We start from the raw sequence: 21260 nt of genomic DNA on the forward strand, positions 1-21260 counted from the left end.
AACAATAAAGGGTTCATGTTTAAATATATAAGTCTCAAGATCTCATCATTGAGACATCTAAAGAACCCATATTACAACATTCTCAGCAGGAAATCTTATCCTCCCAAGGTCTTCACGGAAATTTCTCTCACTTCAACCCAAGCCAGGGACAGTGCATGCTACATCTCCAAGTGCTCACTGAAATTTACCGCCTCCTGCAGGCAGACCTACAGCCTCAGAGAAAGGTAAGGACAGTGACTGTGGCCATCAATTCTTTGCATCGAGACACTTATAGGCTAGAGCAGGTGGCATCTTTAACATCCCAAGTTTATCATCACTGCTGTATAAAGGAATTGACTGATGCAAGTAGATGGGAATACATAAGAACATAAGAAATAGAAACAGGAGTAGACCATTCGGCCCATCCAGCCTGTTCCACCATTCAATAAGATCATGGCTGATTTTCTAGTATTTTGATTTTCACATTCCCATCTAACCCCGATAACCTTTGATTCCCTTGCCTAACAAAAATCTATCTAGCTCTGCCTTAAAAATAGTCAATGACCCCGCCGCCACTATCTTCTGAGGCAGAGAATTCTAAAGTCACACAACCCTCTGAGAGAAAAAATTTCTCCGCATCTCTGACCTAAAAGGGCAACCCCTAATTTTAAAACAGTGCCCCCTAGTTCTGACTCACCCACAAGAGGAAACATCCTTTCGACATCCACCGTGTCAAGGCCATTCAGGATCTTGTATACTTTAATCAAATCACACCTCACTCTTCTAAACTTCGCTGGAAACAAGCCCAGGCTGTCCAACCTTTCCTCATATGACAACCCACTCATTCCAGGTATCAATCTAGTAAACTTTCTTTGAACTGCCTCCCATGTATTTACATACTTCCTTAAACAAAGAGACCAAAACTGCACACAGTTTTCAAGGTGTGGTCTCACCAATGCCCTGTATAACTGAAGCATAACATCCTTACTTTTATGTTCAATCCCTCTCGTAATAAAGGATAGCATTCCATTAACCTTCTTAATTACTTGTTGTACCTGCATACTAACTTTTTGTGACTCATGTAGTGGAATACCTAGATCCCTCTGCACCTCAGAATTATCCAGCCATTCTCCATTTAAGTAGTACTCTGCTTTTTTGTTCTTCCTGCCAAAGTGAACAACTTCACATTTTCCCACATTAAACTCCATTTGCCGGAGGATAATACAATTTGTTCTCGCTAACCTGAGGGAAGCAGGCAGAACATGCATATGGCTTCACCAGGATAGCAGGCTTCCCCTGGTGCAAGATGCCATCAAATGCACACATGTAGTTTTGTGAGCACTGTATTTAAATGCAGAAATGTACCGTACCGCAAAGCGTTCCAGGTTCTAAATGTGCAGTTGGCGTGCGAGCATACTCGGCACATCATGCAAGTGAACATCCAGAATCATGACAACAGTCACTAACCCTGTTTCTGTGCCAGTTTTCTATTATATCAGGATTTGAGCTACCACGTCAAACCAGAGGATGGTTGCTGGGTGGCTATCCACCTGACGACTTCGCTCATGACTCCCGTGTAAAAACCAACCATATATGGGCAGCATACATACAATTTAAACCATATCCCCATTAAATGAAAATTTTCATGTTGCAGAATTTGAATTATATAGGCTCTGTGGCATAGAAACTGGCCATTCTGCCCAAATAATCTCTTTAGGTGTTTATACTCCACATAAACCATCTTCCATCTTTGCCCACACATATCCCTACTTCCTTCTCCCTCGGGTTTGATCAATTCTTCCCTGAAATGCCTCAACCATTCCATGTGGCAGCAAGTTCCACGTTCTCATCACTCTTTCTGTGTTGATTAGATTTGCTGAAGAAATCGAGCGACAGAATATTCAGGATCCTTAGTATAAGTTGTTGCTAATGCTGCAAGAGGCGAAATACCATATTTTTTGTTCTTTAGAGCAATTGCAAAATTTGTGTTTTTAGGGATTGCACAAGCATCATTTTGAAAGCTATTTCAGCTCCAGGCTGCTAAAGAGAGAAATTATAGCTTTCTTCTGCTGAGTACTGTCTGGAAATTCTTTTCTCACTTGTTAAACAGGGTGTAACTGAAACTGGCACTTCTAAATATAACTGAGGCCTTAGCTTTCTTTATGATTTCAGCCTGACAATAATAGGCAAAAACTGGAAAATAATAAAAGCAAATGACCCTCTTCCTGGAGCAGCCACATATAAAGGGATTATTTTAAACTGGATTAGAAATCTGTGACCACCCACTAACACTCAGGTGCTTTAAGGCTGTATGATTGTATATGTATGGAACACAATATTGCTGTTTATACGTCAATGAACTATTAATATATTAAATACAGTAAAGCGTTTTGTTGAAACATCAGACATTGTTTAAGTGATAAGCGTGCCAACCATTATTGTTGCATTAATCACTTGAAATGCTAAATAAGTTACTGTGAAAAGAGCACCTTCTCCATAGTTACTGCATAATATCTGTCAAAACAAAATAGTACAATAAATTTAAAATAAATTGCACATATTTAATGGGAATTTCTTACTAATAAATAGCTGTATAAGACCTTCCCAAGGCAAACACAAGAGTTTAAATTTGGTTCTTGAAGTTAGGTTATTTTATTGAAAAGTGTTATTGTAAGCAGTTCTTATTAATTGACCCTTTGGTGCAGGTACTTTCACAAATTATCTCCAGAAGAATTGTCATAGTATGACAATATTGATGCCACAATAACCACAGCAAATTTATCTGAAATCAGTATATGTGAAACTAGAGTGATTTTAGGGGCAGGATTTTCTGGGTGACGTGCGGGGGATGGGCCCCGCACGTCAGCGTGTAAAATGATCGCGGTGATGTCGGGCGAGCGTCCCAACGTCACCGCGCGCCATTGCGATATTTTGCTAGGTGGGAGTGCGATGAAGTTTGACATGCACCCGCCATTAATTAACGGGCTAGTTAAGGCCCTTAAATCGTCAATCGATGGTGATTTTCAGCCGCCCGTGCAATCTTCGGGTCAGCGCACGGGTGCAACGGGTAAGAGACTTTTTAATCAAACTCATCCACGGGCAGGATAAGAGGGCTCAGTGGAGTTTGTCAATCTGGTCTGTGAGTATTTATTGCAGAAAGTTTTTTAAACTTGCCTGTGTGATCTGCAGTAATTCAGAGAGAATTCCAGTAGCTTTCTGTGTACTTTGAACATGCAGGTCATCACTCTGCAGTCACTAATCTTTATCAGGCCTGCAGCTTTCCAGAGGCCTCCCTTTAGCCTTGGTGTGGGCTCTGACATGTCCACTGGAGGCAGCTCCTCTGAGGAGGAAGGGAGGGCTAGAATAAGGAGGAGGCCAGGAGTGCATAATCAGCCTCCAGGAGAGCCACCTTTGGGAGTACAGGCACATGCACAAGGGATGCAAGGCCAAGAGGTAGTCCAAGGTGGAAGGGGCTGCGGAAGACGCCACTATCCTGCTGCCAGGGTATACAGGCGGTGAAGCAGCTACCTCAATATGACTGAGGTGCAGTGCCGAAGGAGGCTCCGACTGTCAAGGGAGACAGTCAACTACATCTGTCAGATGATTGGCCCTGAGATGTCTCCTAACTGTGTGGGTGGACACCCCATGCCAGTGGCTCTGAAGGTTACAGTTGCCCTCAACCTCTATGCACCTGGCTCCTTCCAGGGCTCGGTGGGTGATCATTGCGGTGTCTCCCAATCAGCTGTGCACACTTGTGTCAAGCAGGTCACAGACGTTCTGTTCAGGCGTGCATTGAGCTTCATCCACTTCCGCTGGGACCAGGCAATCTCGGGCCAACACAAAAGCACCAGTGAGAATCCCGTGGTGTGCCTAAGGTGCCTTATGCTTACATTTATGTTATGCTACGTCTTGGTGCTGTCCTATCGCTCGGAGTGGCAGCTGAGACAGCCAGCTGACTCTGCTGTCCTGTTGGCCTCGATGACCTTGGCGGCCATCCTCTGGCCTGTGGAGCCTGTGCTGGGCCTGCCTGGGAGGGATCTGCCAGTTCCACAGCTGGCATCTCCCCAGTCGTCGCAGCCTCACCCGATGAAGCGGTCACTGGGAGAGGGGCGGAGCAGCTGGTGCCCTCATCTGGAGCGCCGTGAGAGGAGCCTGCAGGTACGACAGGCAGCTGCTCCGCCAACGCGAGGTCGCCTCAGACCTCCCTGATCACCGTCAATGGATGGGCAACGAGCTGGGAAGCTTGAAGCCCACACCATCTCGCACATTGAGAATGACCAGCTGTGGCCACTGGCACTGTGAAGGCTTGCAGGTCCGAGCGTAACCCCAGGAGAACCTGATTGTTCTCCTGGAGGCGCCTCTCCACGAGAGTCGCCACTCTCTCCATGGAGGAAGCATGACGCTCTGCCATGAGGCTCATTGCATCAGTGATGCTCCGCGTGGACTCCTCCACCACGGACACCAAGCGAAGCATAGACTCATGCAACACTCCCAAATGCTCCCGCACACCCAGCTGCATTTCCTGCAGCTGCTGTGTTGCGGACGACTCCAGAGGCACATCATCAGGCACCGACTGAGCATGTGCCTGGTCCCCTACAGTCCTCCGACTGCTGGCGCCATTGGCACTCTCTGTCGCCTCCAACGATTGTGAAGTGTCCTTTCCACTGTGCCCCAGGACACTAGCCCGATGTTGCAATGCCCACCGAGGTGTTAGTATCTGCGCTGGTGCCTGCCTCGCAGGAATGGTGTGAGGCAGGTGACAGTTGAGGGCCCTCAGGTGTGAGAGGGGGCATCTGGAATTCCTCGTGGCGGACAGGCTCCAATGATGCTAAAATTAACAACAAGGACAGTGGATCAGTTAGCGTGCACAGTGACACACTTCATCCCTTTCCCCCTGGCTCATTATGCGCTCAACCTTCTAGAACCTATGGACACGAATATTGGTGGGGTGGCAAATAGTCAGGAGGATACCCCTGCATTACAGGCAGATACAGACAGGCTAGGCAGATGGCCTAAGGAATGCCAAATGGAATGTTATGTGGATAAGTGTGAGGTGATGCTCTTGGGCAGGAGAAACAAGGTACGGGAATACACGAGGAATGGTAGGACCGTGGAAAGTAAAGAGGATCAGAGGGACCTTGCTGTGCATGTTGACAGGCCCGTTAAGGTAGCGAGACAGGTACATAAGGCGTTTAAGAAGGTAAATGCCATACTTGCCTTTATTAGCCAAGGAATAGAATACAGGGACAGGGAGGTCATGTTGCAAGTGCAGAAAACATTGCCTAGGCCACAACCAAAGCTCTGTGTGCAGTTGTGATAAGCGCTTCATGGGAGGGATGTGATTGGAGTGGAGAGAGTGCAGAGGTCGTTGACCAGGATGCTGGCTGGCCTGAAGAGTTTGACTTATGAGGAGACAGAGCATAGACTGGGGTTATTTCCCCTGGAGCAGAGGAGATTGAGGGGTGACATTATTGAGGTTTATAATATTATGAGGGGCATAGAAAGGGTCGACAGAAAGGAACCTTTCCTCTTGGCGGAGGGATGAGTAACCAAGTGGCAATGATTTAAGGTAAGGGGCATGAGGTTGACAGGTGATGTGATGAACAACTTTTGCACACAGAGCATGTTGGGAATGTGGGATGCACTGCCTGAGAGGCTGGTGGATGCAGAAACCCTCCTAACATATTATAAGTATTTGGATGTGCAGTTGCAATGCCATGGCATACAAGGCCAAGGGGATAGTGGTGGGAAATGGGCTAAGGCGACTTTGGAAGCTGCTTGACACGTGCATTTTCGAAGAGCTGAGGGGCCTTTGTCTATGACTCCACCTCTGACTCTATCACCCTGTGACCGAGCAATGTTGCAACAATAACAAATCAAATAATCATCAGTGCTATGGATGGTGGTAGGACATAGCGGATGTCACTGTTGACCTCAAATATCTGGCCGTTCCACCCCAGCCTCACCGACACCAAAGGACCTGGTGCATGGCGCCTCTCAAGCTCCAGGGCCTCCTTTTCGAAACGGCTTAACATCATGAGCTGGGCCTGGCCTCCTCCAGTCCTCAAACACTCACACACATTGTGAGCATTCTTCTCCTGAAAAACAGAGAAGACCATCCATTGCGGCTAATCACACACGGACTCTGCACGCGTGCACGCCGCACCCCAACCACAGTGGCCCATATCGGGCCTCCAGTGCCTCCTCTCCCCGCTATTGCTGATCAGTCACACAAAGATAGTACGCCTGCTCCCAACCCCCTGCAATGGCCACCTTGGACACATTCTGCTTACATCACTTTAGGAAACACACAGAAACAAGCTCCCATAGCAAGGAGGCGCAACTACTTGCAGCGTTGAGGGCAGCAGATGGCTCTTGGCCACGAGACCTTGAGGCTCCCCTTTCACAATTTCATCAGCGTGAATAGTACATATGTTGGAGTTCTGAGTATGCGCCTAGCTGCATCTCCTGCAGGTTGTCCCCAGGCTAGTCATGTGCGACTCAGGGCAACACATGGTGCGGGGGAGAACTCATCTCCTCATGAACCACTCAGGCTGATGTAAGCATGGGCACTATCTGCTTGCCCACCCAGCATACGAGAAATGCCCAACATGATTCAATGTAGTCACGACAATAAGACTTGGTGGGGGGTGCCCTCAAAGGCTAAGGCTTCCTGCTGGGTTAAATGCCCAATGCCAACATGATACTCACCCTCCCAGAGTGCAACAAATCGTTGAAGCGCTTACGGCACTGGATCCAGGCACGCCGCGCCACGTCATTGGAGCTCACCACCTCCGCCACCTCCTCCCAGGCACATTTGGTAATGTGGGGGACCAACACCTCCCACCGTGCTGCCACCTCCTCGAGGAGGGCAGCAAGGCAATCATCAGAAAAGTGAGGGGTGCATTGGCCCCCCCGCTGGCCTACCCTGCAGCCTGCCCTGCTCCTGTGGTAGACCCTGCTGCCTACCCTGCTCCTCTGCCCTTCCCTCCAGCGTGCCCTGCTCAGCTGACCCCCTGTGGTGTGACCTGGACGTGGCCATTGTGAGCAGCTTACAGGAGGCTGCCAGGCCTTCCTTTAAACAGACTGCTAGGTCGCCATTGGACCCAGCGGTCTGTGCACGCCTGCTACAGCCCGCACAGTCCCGATATTCACGGGAGTTGGAAATGCCCTAGGCGGGCCTTAATTGGCCTGCCTGCGCAAAATGGCGCGTGGCCCCAATTGCGGGCGCCAATCGGGTCCACGCCCGCAGCCGCTCCTGCTCTGTCCACCCGACAGGCAGAAAATTCTGCCCTAGGTTTACCTTCTGAAGCATAAAATGCAAAATCTTGTGTTAAAGTTACTGAGAAGTACTAGTTACCAAAATGAAAAGTCATGAATTTCTTCTACAATGCTTATATGTGAAGATTCTGAATGTTGCAAGGCCTGAAGGTAACAGACTGCAATGCCAAGTTATTTAGCTGCCAATATAGAAAAACAAAAAAAAAATTCACAGCATTGCATAGATTACATGTGATATTGTATTTGATATTTAGGTGGTTATGATGATTCTGAAAACCATGTAACCTGCTGCACTTTTCATCTCACCAAATTTGAACTATTGCCATAATCTCTGCAAGTGCTTTGCTTTATCCATTGTGCCTTATAACCACAAAATAAGGCCCAGGTTTCTGTGATGCTTAGCAGTAAACCCGTGCTGTACGTCCACCTCTAGCCAAATAGAAAGAGCAGAAAATTGGCTGGGACCCAGATATGATGGGTGCCCGCCTACAATGCTAGTTTTCACTGCAGCCTGTTTGCAGCAGGCACTCCAGCCATCCCAAACAAAGCCCACAATGTGAGCTGGGTTAACCAGAGGGAATTCCCACATAGAATTTCCGTGACTTTGGCTTATTTCCTAGCTCCCAATATGTCAGTAAAAATGCTGACACTTTGAGTGGCAGATGTGGGTCCCACCTGCTGCTGGCCTAGATCTGAATCTTGGCTGGACCCTCATATGAAATACCAACTCCACTTACTACATCCACCTCTTTGTGGTACATACTTAAAATTTGCATACTGGCAGCACAGTCTTCTATGCAAGTGATGCCAGTATTACCATTCCTGTTCCCCTTTTTGGTGGGTACCCAGGATGTGCCCAGTGTAACATGAGCAATTGTTAATCAAATGCTGATGAGGTGACCTCCAAAAAAGTTCAATACAATTAGGGTTAAGAGCCAAGATCACCAATGGCTGCTGTGCCGCACACTTGTAAAGCAGTTCCATACATTTTTGGAGCCTAAGGGCCGGATTTCTGTGGAGTCAGGTCAACTCTGGAAACCTTTAAAAATGGCGGACAGGACCCAGATCCAGACAGCTCACCCCTATTTCTGACAGATCCCATTTTTGCCAGCAGGGGTAAGGTGGGAAACCCTCAGGGGGCGCCATTTGAAATTAGTGCTGGGTTCAAACAGACCTCATTTTATTTGCTGTTTCAAAGGCCTTAACCCTCAGTCATGAATTTATGGAAGAGATGAAAACTCTCTTGAAGGGCAGACAACGTCTGTTTAAGTGTCATGATCTGAAGTTTTAAAATCCCCAGCTCTTTAAACTTGGAAAAAAACTGAACCTGTTAGTTAGAGTAAAAAATAAACCATCAGCTGGATTGCTTTGATTGACAGACCATCAAGTGTAAGTTAGGAAAAAACCATGACCACCTGTTCTATAGTTTCAATAGAGTTCTTTATTGACATTTCCCAAGTGGTTATTATAGTTGAGGTTAATATGAATGCTTGGCTGAGTTTCAAAAGGTACAAAAGCACCATGGCAGTGGGGAGGATCCTGATCGTACAGGTGGATGGCTGTGCAATAGCGACCAGGGGTCCAATCACTGGGGGAGCAGGGCCTTCCTTATGGTGATCAGAGTGTCTGATTGCATAGGGAGGTTCTAAAGGTGGCCAAGGCTGGGTGATGGTTCTGATATCGCTGGTGGTGGGGGGGGGGGGGATGTCGGGGAGCAGACAGGTCACCAGGAGTGTTTTAGCTTGTTGTGCCTTAAGGAGGCAACCCTGTTTCTCCTGGCCCACAAGCAATGCTGTAGAGGCACTCATATGTTCAGCCCTTCTCACCTTCTTTCAGCTGTCGGGTTTTCTGAAGCCAGGGAAACCCAAACAATGAGTTAAAAATAGAATGTTAAAATGAAGACAAGCATCCTCATGATATTTAAATGACCAAACCACTTACTTTAGCGGATTGGTCACTTGTCCCTGTTACAACCGCAGCCGATGTTATTCACTGAGCAAACCAAATCTCAGAGGGAAACTTGTCTTACTGATCATAACTTTTTTTTGTATTTTGAAAACAGGGGGAAAACTATTAATCCCAGAAGCATAGAATCCCAGTAACACTTTTAGGATTTTAAAATTAGAAGATTTATTAATGAGAAGAAAAAAAAACTTAAACACACAAGATTAAAATTACACAGTTAAAACAGTCTTACAAAACATTCCCCCAAAAAATCCCACTTGGTCAGAACACACAAATAAACTACTTGGCAACAGCTCTGTTATAGACTTCAACGATAAAAATCCAGTAATATTGCCCAATGCAAAAACCGCTGCTACTTCAATAAGGTATACCACATGATTTCTCACTCTCTTCCACTCTGCTGTGGAACTGAAGGAAGTTCAGAAACAGACTGCTTTCTGGAAACAAAGACTTTTCTGGCTCTAAACTGAATGGCTGCTTCAAAGTCACAACTTTGCTCCGTACAGAGCTGGTCACAGGATATCTCCCTCACAGCCAACACAACTCAACTAAACATCTTTTCTTAAATATCCTTTTCCCCTTTGATCTTAGGCTGCATTGTACTAAGCACCTCTTTGAACTCAATTTCTCCAAAGTATAAAAAAATTTCATGTTTTCCTATTGCCTCCACTTTCAGGTCAAATAAAATTGAATAACTTTCCCTTGTTTACCCATGAAACCTTCGTAAGCTGTAAAAAAACCTTTTTCACATCTAAACCCCCTTTGAAATTTAACAGCTGAAAAGTCAAGTCTTTACCTATCACCTAATGAAAATTTTAAAACCCAACCTATTTACTCGTACATTCAACTTCATCATAGCATCTCATTATAAATGCATGCATCTAGCACCTTTACCTTTCATCTCCCTCTTCCTGCAGGCAAGCTGTCTTCACTAACCTTCCCCCAGTTTACTACCATTTTCCTGAAAATATTTAAAAACTAACATCCACCTTCATATCCCTCCTCCTGTCTCCATTAAAACCAGAGTTGAGCAGATGGGTTTGGTTCCCGTTTTAGACTTTTTGCATTTTAACCTCTGATTCAACTGCAATTCACTTGTTCCTGGGAATTAAAATTTAGCTCAATACTGCAATGATGGTAAGGGAACCAGGTGAAATTGATCAGGTAGGTGAGCATTCAGTGGCGGTGAGGAAGGGGCTTCAAGGAACATAACATACTATTGAACATGGTAGTAACAAAAAAAAGCCCTCCAAACAGCAGCTCAACATCACTGAGATAGAGTAATGGATTCTTCAAGAAGAACACTGTAACAGTTCTGTGATTCTGTGAAGTTTTGCTAACCTGATCCAGAATATTTGTTTGCATAAAATATTTAATCTGCCCAGATATATACAAAGTCTATCTCCTGAAAAACAATTTATCCAGTTTTCTTTGCACTCTTGTGAGACAACCAATGGCAATAATCCGCTTGGAAATTCACAACTGTTATCATTTGAAACCTGGTACACAGCAAGATGCTCTAAGCAAAAATGTGGCTGATATGAAACTGTAAGAACCCAGAATAGAAAGCAAAATAATGTAGATGCTAGGGATCTAAAACAAAAGTTGAAATTTCCTCCTTTGTGAATTAACGCAGCGTTGTTGGATGGAAAGATTGCTTGGCTTGAAAATTCATGATCCCACCTGAGGCTTTTAAAACCTGACCTTGTTGAATTTCCTGGGGTTATGCAATTTGTCTATTTTCGGCAAGCACCTGCACTGGCATTGGAGCTGTTGGGGCTGGTTCCCACTAGGTTGGGGGGAGAGGTTAAGGGGTAGGAGAATTTGATGGTGGACAGTTGCACAAGGGAAGAGCTGACAGGATGGTGCAAAAAGTCGTAAAACAGCATCTTTCCATGAATCGCGATTTCCCAAAGCCAGACCCATCTTTTGCTAAAGAAAGTGCTGTACACTGCCTATTGCAGGAGTCTCATTGAACCTGTGTAGGACAGCTAAATTAAATCACAACAGAAAGAACAGCAAAGTGGAGTCCCTGCATTCCTGAATTTTGTACAATTTCCACTGATGACTGTTCATGTCTGCCTCAATAATTGTGCAGAATTATGGGGCCCATTGTCCCTAGGCACATGTGGAATAGATCAATCCAACATTCTCCACAACTACTGTGGCCTTGATGTTGTTGAATATTTGAATATCCAGGGATAGGGTAATGTTGTGGTTACAGTAATCAAGGGGACTGGAATAATAATCCAAGGGACATGAGTTAAAATCCTACCATGGTCTTTGAGTTTTTGAATTCAATTGGAAACAAACTAGAAATATAAAGCTGGTATTAGTAAAAGTGACCGACAGACTTCGGATGCAACTAATGTCCTTTAGAAAGGGAAACCTGCCTCCCTTACCCGATCTGGCCCATGTGTGTCTCCAGTCTCCCAACTACATGGTTGACTCACAACTGCCCTCTGAACGGATCCAACAAACACCCAGTTGTATCAAACCACAATAGTGGTTCAAAATGGTGGCCCAATACCACTTTTTTGGGACAACCACTGGTGGGCAATAAATGCTGTCCTTACCAGCAATGCGCACATCTAGAGAATGAATTAACAAGAAATGCTGAAGATTATTTATTTAATGACATACTGTGACATTCCTAATCTTAAACAGAAGTATTTACAACAGCAAATGGCTCCACAGTTGTGTCACCAAATTTGAAATAATCGCAAATGGGGTAAGGATACCTTGATTTTGGCAGCAGTAAGGCTATATGGAACATACAAATAAAAACCCAAGGTTTACAAGATCTTAATTCAGGATTTTAACAAGGCTTGCGTTTTGCTTGAATAGTTTTGTATGGTTAGAAAGCGAAGTGTAATGTGGAGGAACACTATTACTGTAAAGCAGTGGGAGGACTATATAACTTTCAGTAACATTATTACTATAGCATTGATGAGCTTGATTATCATAGTGTGCAAATGACTAGCCTCATGCTGGTACAGATTAGTACACTACATTTTTACTTTGCGGTTAGCATGGATAGATCTTTAATAAGATACAGAACTCTGTTCATTGATTAATAATAGCACTTCAAAGATTTAATAAAATTGCATTTCTGTTGTCTTGTTTCAACGAATTCTGACAGAATGTCACAGAGATAACTGGGAGACAGGTATAGTATTTCCATAAAAGACACTGCTCCCTCACCATGATTCTGTCTGATACAGCCATGAATAGCTTGGATACCCTTGAGATTTCCCATCATGGTGGAATTTCACATGGGGTTGATTTTTTGTGAAATTTCTCCTCCTTCCTCGTCATCAACTCAATAAAATCTTCTGTCTCTAATTTCTGTTTCTCTTGGAGTTGTAGCTCCCTTTCTTTTTCTTCATATCCCAGTTTTGTTTGTAACTCTTTTCTCCACTGTCAGATGAATAAAGCAAAGACATTAAAGTAGTATGCATTATATAAATATAATGACATACAAAAATAAACAAATTGATAAAAGTAATCATGCTAATGGGAGTATGTAAGTTTGATTTTTTTTAAACCCTTAACCCTTAATGAGAGAATAACATTCGAAAACATTTTGAATGACTTGTAGGAACCAAGGGGTCAAATTGGGCGATCAAAGTGATTATATTACATAAGCAAAACCCCATATATATGTAGACATTGGAATTTTTAAATGGGAAAAAAGCTGACAAGAAGTGTGAAACAAATTATAACAACAGGAAGTAAGAATAAATGTTTCTTATACATATACAGATGTATAGAATATTGCATGCAGTTCTGGAATCCAAATTATAGGTAGGATGTGATTGCATGAGAGAGGAGATTTACCAGGATGTTGCCTGGGCTGGACAGTTTTAGTTATGAGGAGAGATTGGATAGGCTGGGGTTATTTTCCCTGGAGCAGAGGAGATTGAGGGGGGACATGATTGAGGTGTATAAAATTATGAGGGGCATAGATAGGGTAGACAGGGAGGAACTTTTCCCCTTGGTGGAGGGATCAATAACCAGGGGCCATAGATTTAAGGTAAGAGGCAGGAGGTTTAGAGGGGATGTGAGGAAGAATTTTTTCACCCAGCGGGTGGTGGGAATCTGGAACTCTGCCTGAAAGGGTGGTAAAGGCAGAAACCCTCATAACATTTAAGAAGTATTTGGATGTGCGCTTGCGATGCCATGGCATACAAAGCTATGGGCATTGTGCTGGAAAATGGGATTAGAATAGTTAGGTTTTTGTTTGACCGGCGCAGACTCGAAGGGCCTTTTTCTGTGCTATAGACCTCTATGACTCTATGTATACATGCACACACATACACTGGCACCAGGTCTTCCTCTATTAATATGACCAGACAGCAAGTGGGTGGACACAAGAATGCCTGGCACTGAAGGGATAGCGAGTCTCCTGACCTGATATACAAGGCATCACAACTGTGTAGAAAAAGCTTGATGGATCAGATGGTCTTTTTCTGTCTGAGGTTTCTGTATGTTCAAACACTTGTCCACCTTCAAGTTAATAATTTCAAAATCGCAAGTGTTCTTGAATTCTGCATTGTGCTTAATCTTCATGTATGATTCCCACTCAAAGTATATTTTTGGGGCTAGAATGGAGCTCCCGTATTCTGTTAAATTACATTTCCAAATCTTTTTATGGTATGAAAGAGCTGTACTAAATGTATAGAAAGTTCTCATAATGAGTCATTCATTATAGCAAAGTTAAAGAGTGTAAATGGCCAGTTGAGAAATCATAACACTTTTCAGTAGGGCAAAGAAATGAACAAAAGGGGTCCACATTGTCCAGGACAGGAAAAGTGAAAAAAATCTTGCCCTCAAAAAGGATGCATCTATACTGTAGCTGAAAAGTAAGGAGAGAAGGATTGAGAAAATCAAGCTACTAGGTTTTATTTCCTAAAAATGCAAAGTAGTTTTAAAGCCATTTTAGTACAAAGGTATCTCTCAGTCTGAATAACTCTGAGGGCAATCATGTATTTTCAGAACAGATTCAGAATAAAAGGAAATTTGGGAAAACTTGATTGAATGGCCAATTGTATTTTTAAAACCAAAGGTAACCCCACAATTCTGAATGGTCAATACTTTTCTTTTCCTGCTGTCCAATTTAAAGGGAGGCGATGGCGTAGTAGTATTGTTGCTGGACTAGTAATCCAGAGTAATGCTCTGGGGACCTGAGTTTGAATCCCACCACAGCAGATAGTGGAATTTGAATTCAATAAAAAAAAATCTGTAATTAAAAGTCAAATTATGACAATGAAACTATTGTTGTAAAAAGCCCATCTGGCTCACTAAGGGAAAGAAATCTGCCGTCCTTACCTGGTCTGGCCTACATGTGACTGGTTGACTCTTAAATGCCCTCTGAACTATGCAATTAGGGATGGGTAATAAATGCTGGCCTTGCTAGTGACACCCACATCCCATGAATGAATAATAAAACAAAAAATAGACTGACAGGCAAAGGGACAATCAAAGGCAACTGACAGTTAGATCCATTAAACACTGATGGAGTGGAAATAGTCATACCAGCCAGACCTGGTAGTATTGACTCGTATTGCTACACCTCTGCAGGGCTGACCAATCCCACTTCTGGTAACATCTGAACTGAATCAATATTAGACACACTGTCTCAATTGATTACCTGGCTCTATCCCTTTGGCATAGAATCAATAACCAATGCAGCAGCTCATTTAATGGGTCTTGGCTGAAAACTCAAGACAAATGCCAAAGAACAAAATGTTGTGTTCAAAGAAAGGCACCTCGAGTGCTGATACAGGCCATCTATTACTGTGAAGTATAACTGCATTTGGAACAATATTTGAAGTCAAGAATGCAAGGAGACTGCTACATCTTCTCTCAATCTTTTCCCCCACAGAAAAGGCAATCTCAGACTGTTAACAGCATTGTAAAATAAAAGAGTAGGTGGTTATCAGCATGACAATGACAGAAAGATCAGTTCACTGTCCATCAAAATTAAAAATTAACTGAGGACATTGAAGGGTGCATTGACGTAATCCTATAAAAGGAAAGCTAATATAAGTAATAATACAAAGTTACAGATTCTAAAACATCTTTAAGGAATATTCAACCTTGTACTTGTCCTTAAAACTACATTGGTTCACATCTGGGGCAGAACATTACGCTCAGCGTGCAGGCACGCACCCGACACCCTAAGGGAAAAATGACGCGCAATGACATTGGGCGTGCATCCTGATGTCATTGCGCAGTCTCACGATATTACATTCGGCGGGTGCGCACCGGATTCAGCTGCACGCTCGCCGATAATTAAAAGGCCTATTAAATTAAATTCAAATTTACGCTGTCCATCCAACTTTATTATTTGGTGGGCAGGTGAAAAGGCCAGGTGGCCTTTATATTCTTTCGGAAACCTCATCCATGAGCGGGATGAGGTTTCCTAAAGCAAATAAACATTAAATAAAAACTTTATTTTTGAACTAAAAACATGTCTCAGCTCATGTGACAGAGGGGACATGTTTTATTAAATTTTTATTCTCATTTTTTTTTTATATACAGCGCTTCAATCTCCCTGAGGCAGCTCTGTGCCTCAGGGAGACTGAAGCGCTTTTTCTCGGTCATGCGCGAACTGCGTGCTAGGCCTGGCTCTCCCTCCTTCCCTCGCCATAACAGGCAGTGCTCAACACTGCCTCTCGCATTCCATGCTGGGCAAGCCAATTAAATTCACCGCGTGAAGTCGTGGTGTGGAGCCGATCGGGGGCAGCGGTCAGCTTCCCAACCGTCCTCGCCGAGCACCCCCACCAAGGGCAAAATCCTGCCCCTGCAGTTTTTAGAGGATGCAGGAGTTAAGAAGGATTAAGCAGTTGGTTATCTGTACATAAAATGTATGAAAAAAAGGTTCCTCTTCAGAAGACATCACAGTTCACTCACGTTAAAATTGGCGGACATGTTTCTCTTAGGTAACATCAAATGGAACATAAATATTTATTTTACTGAGATGTTTCATGTCCTTTTGTAATTACAGGCAATATAACAACTATTGACAAAGTGACTGAACATTGGGACAAGAATTAGCTGATCAAAGAGGATCAGTACAGAATTTTGCAGGCAGGTCATGTCTGATGAACCTAGTTCAACTTTTTAAGGTCACTAGCATGGTAAGTAAGGAAATGGATGCTGTCTATATGGACATCCAGAAGGAATTTAACAAGGTGCCATACAAAAAATAAATCAGTCAAAATGGGAATGCACAAAATTGTAGAAAAACTTATGACACGGGACAAAGATAGGTTAAGAAACAAAGAGTAGGGATAAAGGCTAGTTCTCTGACTGGTGAACAACTGGTGTTCCTCAGGAATCTGGACTGGAGATTCAGTTTTTGACCATATGACTCGGATGAAGGAATAAAGAGTAACATATTTAGATTATACTAAATTAGAAGGGACAGTAAGTTGTGTGGATGAGCAAGAAGTTACAAATGGGCATGGACATGCTGGGCTGTTATTTCTGTATTCCAGGGCAGTGTATCTGTGTATGCTTCTAGATAACCAGGGGGCTCTAGATTTGGCAGTGCTACCCTTTTTCTTTGTGGGGACATATTTACACTGTGCCCATAGAAGCTCACTTTTGAATGCCTCCCACAGGTTTGCCACTGATTTCTCTCCAAGTAGCTGTAACCAGTCCACTTTCGCCAGATCACCTCTCAGCTTCATAAAATTTGTATTTCACCAAATTAGAGCATTTACTCCTGTTCTATCTTTATCCTTTTCCATAATTATGCTAAATCTAACTGTATATTGGTCACTATCTCCAAAATGGTCACCCCCAATGCTACTTCATCCACTTGGCCAGCTCCATTTCCTAAAGACTACATCTAAAATTGCACTCTCTCTTGTCGGGCTTGATAAGTTCTGGCTAAAAATGTTCTCTTGAATGCAGTTCAAGAATTTTGTGCCGTCACTGCTGGTTACTCCGTTTGTATTCCGGTTGATGTTAGGGTAGTTGAAGTCCCCGACTATTATTGCTCAATAGTTTTTGCACTCAGAAATTTGCCTACATATTTGCTCTTCTATTTCCCCCTCACTATTTTGGGGTCTATAAAACACTCCTAGTAGTGTGGCTGCCCCCTTTTTATTTCTCAGCTCAACCAATATAGCTGCCTCACAGTTGTAATTGATTCTTTAACCAATAATGTTACACCCCCACCTTTTTAGCCCCCTCTCTATCCTGCCTGAAAACTCCATATCCCGAGATGTTGAGCTGCCATTTTTGCCCCTCTTTAAGGCAAATTTCTGTTATAGCGATGATATCATGCTGCCATGTGTCTCTCTGTGCCCTCAGCTCATTGGCTTTGTTTGCTATACACCTTGCATTTAAATACTTTATAACATTGCCAAATTCCTGTGCTGGAAACCTTTTAAACTTTGCTTCTTCTGTCTTTCAGAGTTACTAATTTTTCCACTCCCTGCTCTGAATTTTTCCTATTCTGAATCTGCCCTCAGGTTCCCATCCCCCTGCCAATCTAGTTTAAACCCTCCCCAACAACACTAGTAAACCTCCCTGCAAGGACACTCATCCCAGTTCTATTCAGGTGTAGACCGTCTGGCTTGTACCAGATCCCATCTTCCACAGAACCGGTCCCAATGCCCCAGAAATCTGAAACCCTCCCTCCTGCACCATCTCTCCAGCCATACATTCATCTGGTGTATTCTCCTATTTCCATACTCACTAGCACCTGGCCTTGGAAGTAATCCAGAGATTACTACCTTTGAGATCCTGCTTGCTAATCTCTTTCCTAACTCCCTGAACTCAGCCTGCAGGACCTCATCCCTTTTTCTACCAATATCGTTGGTACCAATGTGAACCATGACTTCTGGTTGTGCATCCTCATCTTCCAGAATGCTCTGAAGCTGCTTGGTGATATCCATGACCCTTGCACCAGGGAGTCAACATACCATCCTGGAATCACGTCTGTGACCATAGGAGCACTTGCCTGTTCTCCTAACTATAGAATCCCCCAAAAATATTGCTCTCATGTCTTTTGTCCTCCCTCCCTGCACTGCTGAGCCACCTGTGGTGCTCTGGTCATGACTCCCGCTGTCTCTCCAGAGGAACCCTCTCCCCCATTGGTACTCAGAACTGAGTACCTGTTAGAAAATGGGATGCCCTCAGGGGTCTGCTGCACTACCTACCTTGTCTTTCTTGTATGTCTGACGGCCACCCCAGTCCCTCTCTGCCTGCTCTTTCTTAAGCTGCGAGGCGATCACCTTCTGAAACAAGCCATCCACATAGCTCTCATCCTTGCGAATGCACCTCAGTGACACCAGCTGCTCCTCGAGTTCCAAGATAGGGCACTTGAGTTTTTCCATTTCTAGTTTCTGGGTAACTGTAGCACTGACCCACCCGAACCCCTGCATAGGAGTCCCACGGGACTTCCCCCACAGCCCCCAGGACTACAGCCACAGGACTCCCCTAACCCCCAATACCCCCCTTGACTCCCCCCCACCCTCTCCCCAGGCCTGACTCCCGACCTCCTCCCCACAACCCAAGCCCGAATCCTGACCCTTTCCCAAAGGTCTGACTCCCGACCCCCACACTCCCAGGCCCGACTCCTGACCATCCCACCCAGGCCTGACTCCCGACCACCCAGTCCCCAGCCCAATCCCTGACACCCACGACCTCCCCCACAGCTCGGTTCCCAACTATAGTGGCTTGCTCGGCATTTGAGAGGGCAGTTAAGAGTTAACCACATTGTTGTGGGTCTGGAGTCACATGTAGGCTGAATCAGGTAAGGATGGTGGATTTACTTCCTCAATTAACAGACATTCACAGAATCACAGAATTTTTACAGAGCAGATGGGGGCCATTCAGTCAACCATTCTGCACCAGCTCTTCAAATGAGCAATTCACTTAGTGCCATTCTCCCACCTTCTCCCCATAACCCTGCACATTGTTCCTTTTCAATTAACAGTCTAATTCCCTTTTGAATGCCTTGATTGAACCTGCCTCCACCTCGCTCCCAGGCAGTGCATTCCAGACATTAACCACTTGCTGTCTGAAAAAGTATTTTTCTTATATTCCTTTGTTTCTTTTGCAAATTGCCATTAATCTGTGCCTTCTCATTCTCGATCCTTTCTCGAGTAGGAACAGTTTCTCCCTATCTACTCTGTCCAGACCCTCATGAATTTGAATACCTCCTCTCAGCCTTCTTTCCTCCAAGGAAAATAGTTCCAACTTCTCCAGTCTACCTTCATAACTGAAGTTCCTCACCCCTGGAACCATCCTCATTAATCTTTTTTACACTATTTCCAATGCCTTTGCATCTTTCCTGAAGTGCCGCACCCAGAACTGGACGCAATACTCCAGCTGAGGCCCAACTAGTATCTTATACAAGTTCAACATAACCTCCTTGCTCTTGTATTCTATACTTCTATTAATAAAGCTTAGGATACTGTATGCTTTTTTAACTGCTCTCTCAACTTGTACTGCCACCTTCAATGATTTATGCACTTATACACCCAGGTCCTTCTGCTCCTGGACCCCATTTAGAGTTAACATTGGTGAACTAGCTGGATTTTTACAACAATCAATGATTGTTTCATGGTCACCATAGAACCAACTTTATATTCCAGATTTATTAATGTGATCATGGCTGATCTGATAATCCTCAACTCCACTTTCCTGCCTTTTCTCCCATAATCCTTGATTCCCTTACTGATTAAAAATCTGTCCGTCTCATTTTGAATTTACTTAATGACCCAGTCTCTACAGCCCTCTGCAGTAAAGAAATCCACAGATTGACTACCCTCTGAGAGAAGAAACTCCTCCTCATCTCTGTTTTAAATGGGCGCCCCCTTACTCTGAGATTATGCCCTCTGGTCCTAGATTCTCGTACAAGTGGAAAAAACCTCTCAGCATCTACCCTGTCAAGCTCCCTAACAATCTTACATGTTTCATTAAGGTCACTTCTCATTCTTCTAAACTCTAATGTGTACAAGCCCAACCTACTCAACCTCTCCTCATAAGAAAATCCCTCCATACCTGGGATCAATTTAGTGAACCTTCTCTGGATTGCCCCTAATGCCAGTATATCTTTCCTTAGACAAGGGAGCCAAAACTGTTCACAGTATTCTAGGTGTGGTCTAACTAGTGCCTTGTACAGTTTTAGCAAGTCTTCCCTATTTTTATGCTCCATTCTCTTTGAAATAAAGGCCAACATTCCATTTGCCTTCCCTATTACCTGTTGAACTTGTATGTTAGCTTTTTGGGATTCAGGTACAAGGACTCCCAAATCCTTCTGTGCTGCAGCCTTCTGCAGCCTTTCTCCATTTAAATAATATTCAGCTCTTCTATTCTTCCTGCCAAAGTGCATAACCTCACATTGTCCCACAGTATACTCAATCTGCCCACTCACTTAACCTGTCCATATCCCTCTGTAGATTCCTTGTGTCATCCTCACCACTTGCCTTCCCACCTATTTTTGTGACATCCACAATCTGTGATAGTGCATTCACTTCCTTCATCTAAGTCATTAATATATATCGTAAATAATTGAGGCCCCAGAACTGATCCCTGTAGCACGCCACTAGTTACAGGTTGCCATCCTGAAAATGCCCGCCTTATCCTAACTCTCTGTCTTCTATTAGTTAGCCAATCCTCTATCCATGCTAAAATACTACACCCAACACCATGGGCTCTTATCTTATTAAGTGGCCTTATCAAACCTTATCGAACGCCTTTTGTAAATCCAAATGTATTACATCTACTGGTACCTCTTTATCTATCCTGCTTGTTACCTCCTCAAAGATTTCTAATAAATTTGTTAGGCATGATTTCCCCTTCATGAAGCCATGCTGACTCTGCTTGGTTAGATTATGTATTTCTAAATGCTCTGCTATTACATCCTTTATAATAGACTCCAACATTTTCCCAATGACAGATGTTAAGGTAACTAGCCTATAGTTATCTGTTTTTGTCTCCCTCCCTTCTTGAATACAGAGCGCTGTGGTCCCTGCATCGACCACCCCCCCTCCCCGCCACCGTTAACA

General features: G+C 44.0%; 1 protein-coding gene across 1 annotated transcript in view; it reads right to left on the minus strand.

Annotated features, from left to right (window-relative positions):
• Positions 1–12466: 12466 nt before the first annotated feature.
• The window catches only part of tmem232 (transmembrane protein 232), a 194307-nt gene continuing 185513 nt past the window's right edge, over positions 12467–21260 (minus strand). Inside the window, exon 14 of the mRNA XM_078557836.1 lies at positions 12467–12645. Within this exon, the coding sequence (XP_078413962.1) occupies positions 12484–12645 (162 nt within the window). The 3' untranslated portion in view covers positions 12467–12483. The remainder of the gene's footprint in view (positions 12646–21260) is intronic.

The sequence above is a fragment of the Cetorhinus maximus genome, chromosome 2, assembly GCF_964194155.1.
Source record: "Cetorhinus maximus chromosome 2, sCetMax3.hap1.1, whole genome shotgun sequence".
Classification (NCBI taxonomy): Eukaryota; Metazoa; Chordata; class Chondrichthyes; order Lamniformes; family Cetorhinidae; genus Cetorhinus; species Cetorhinus maximus.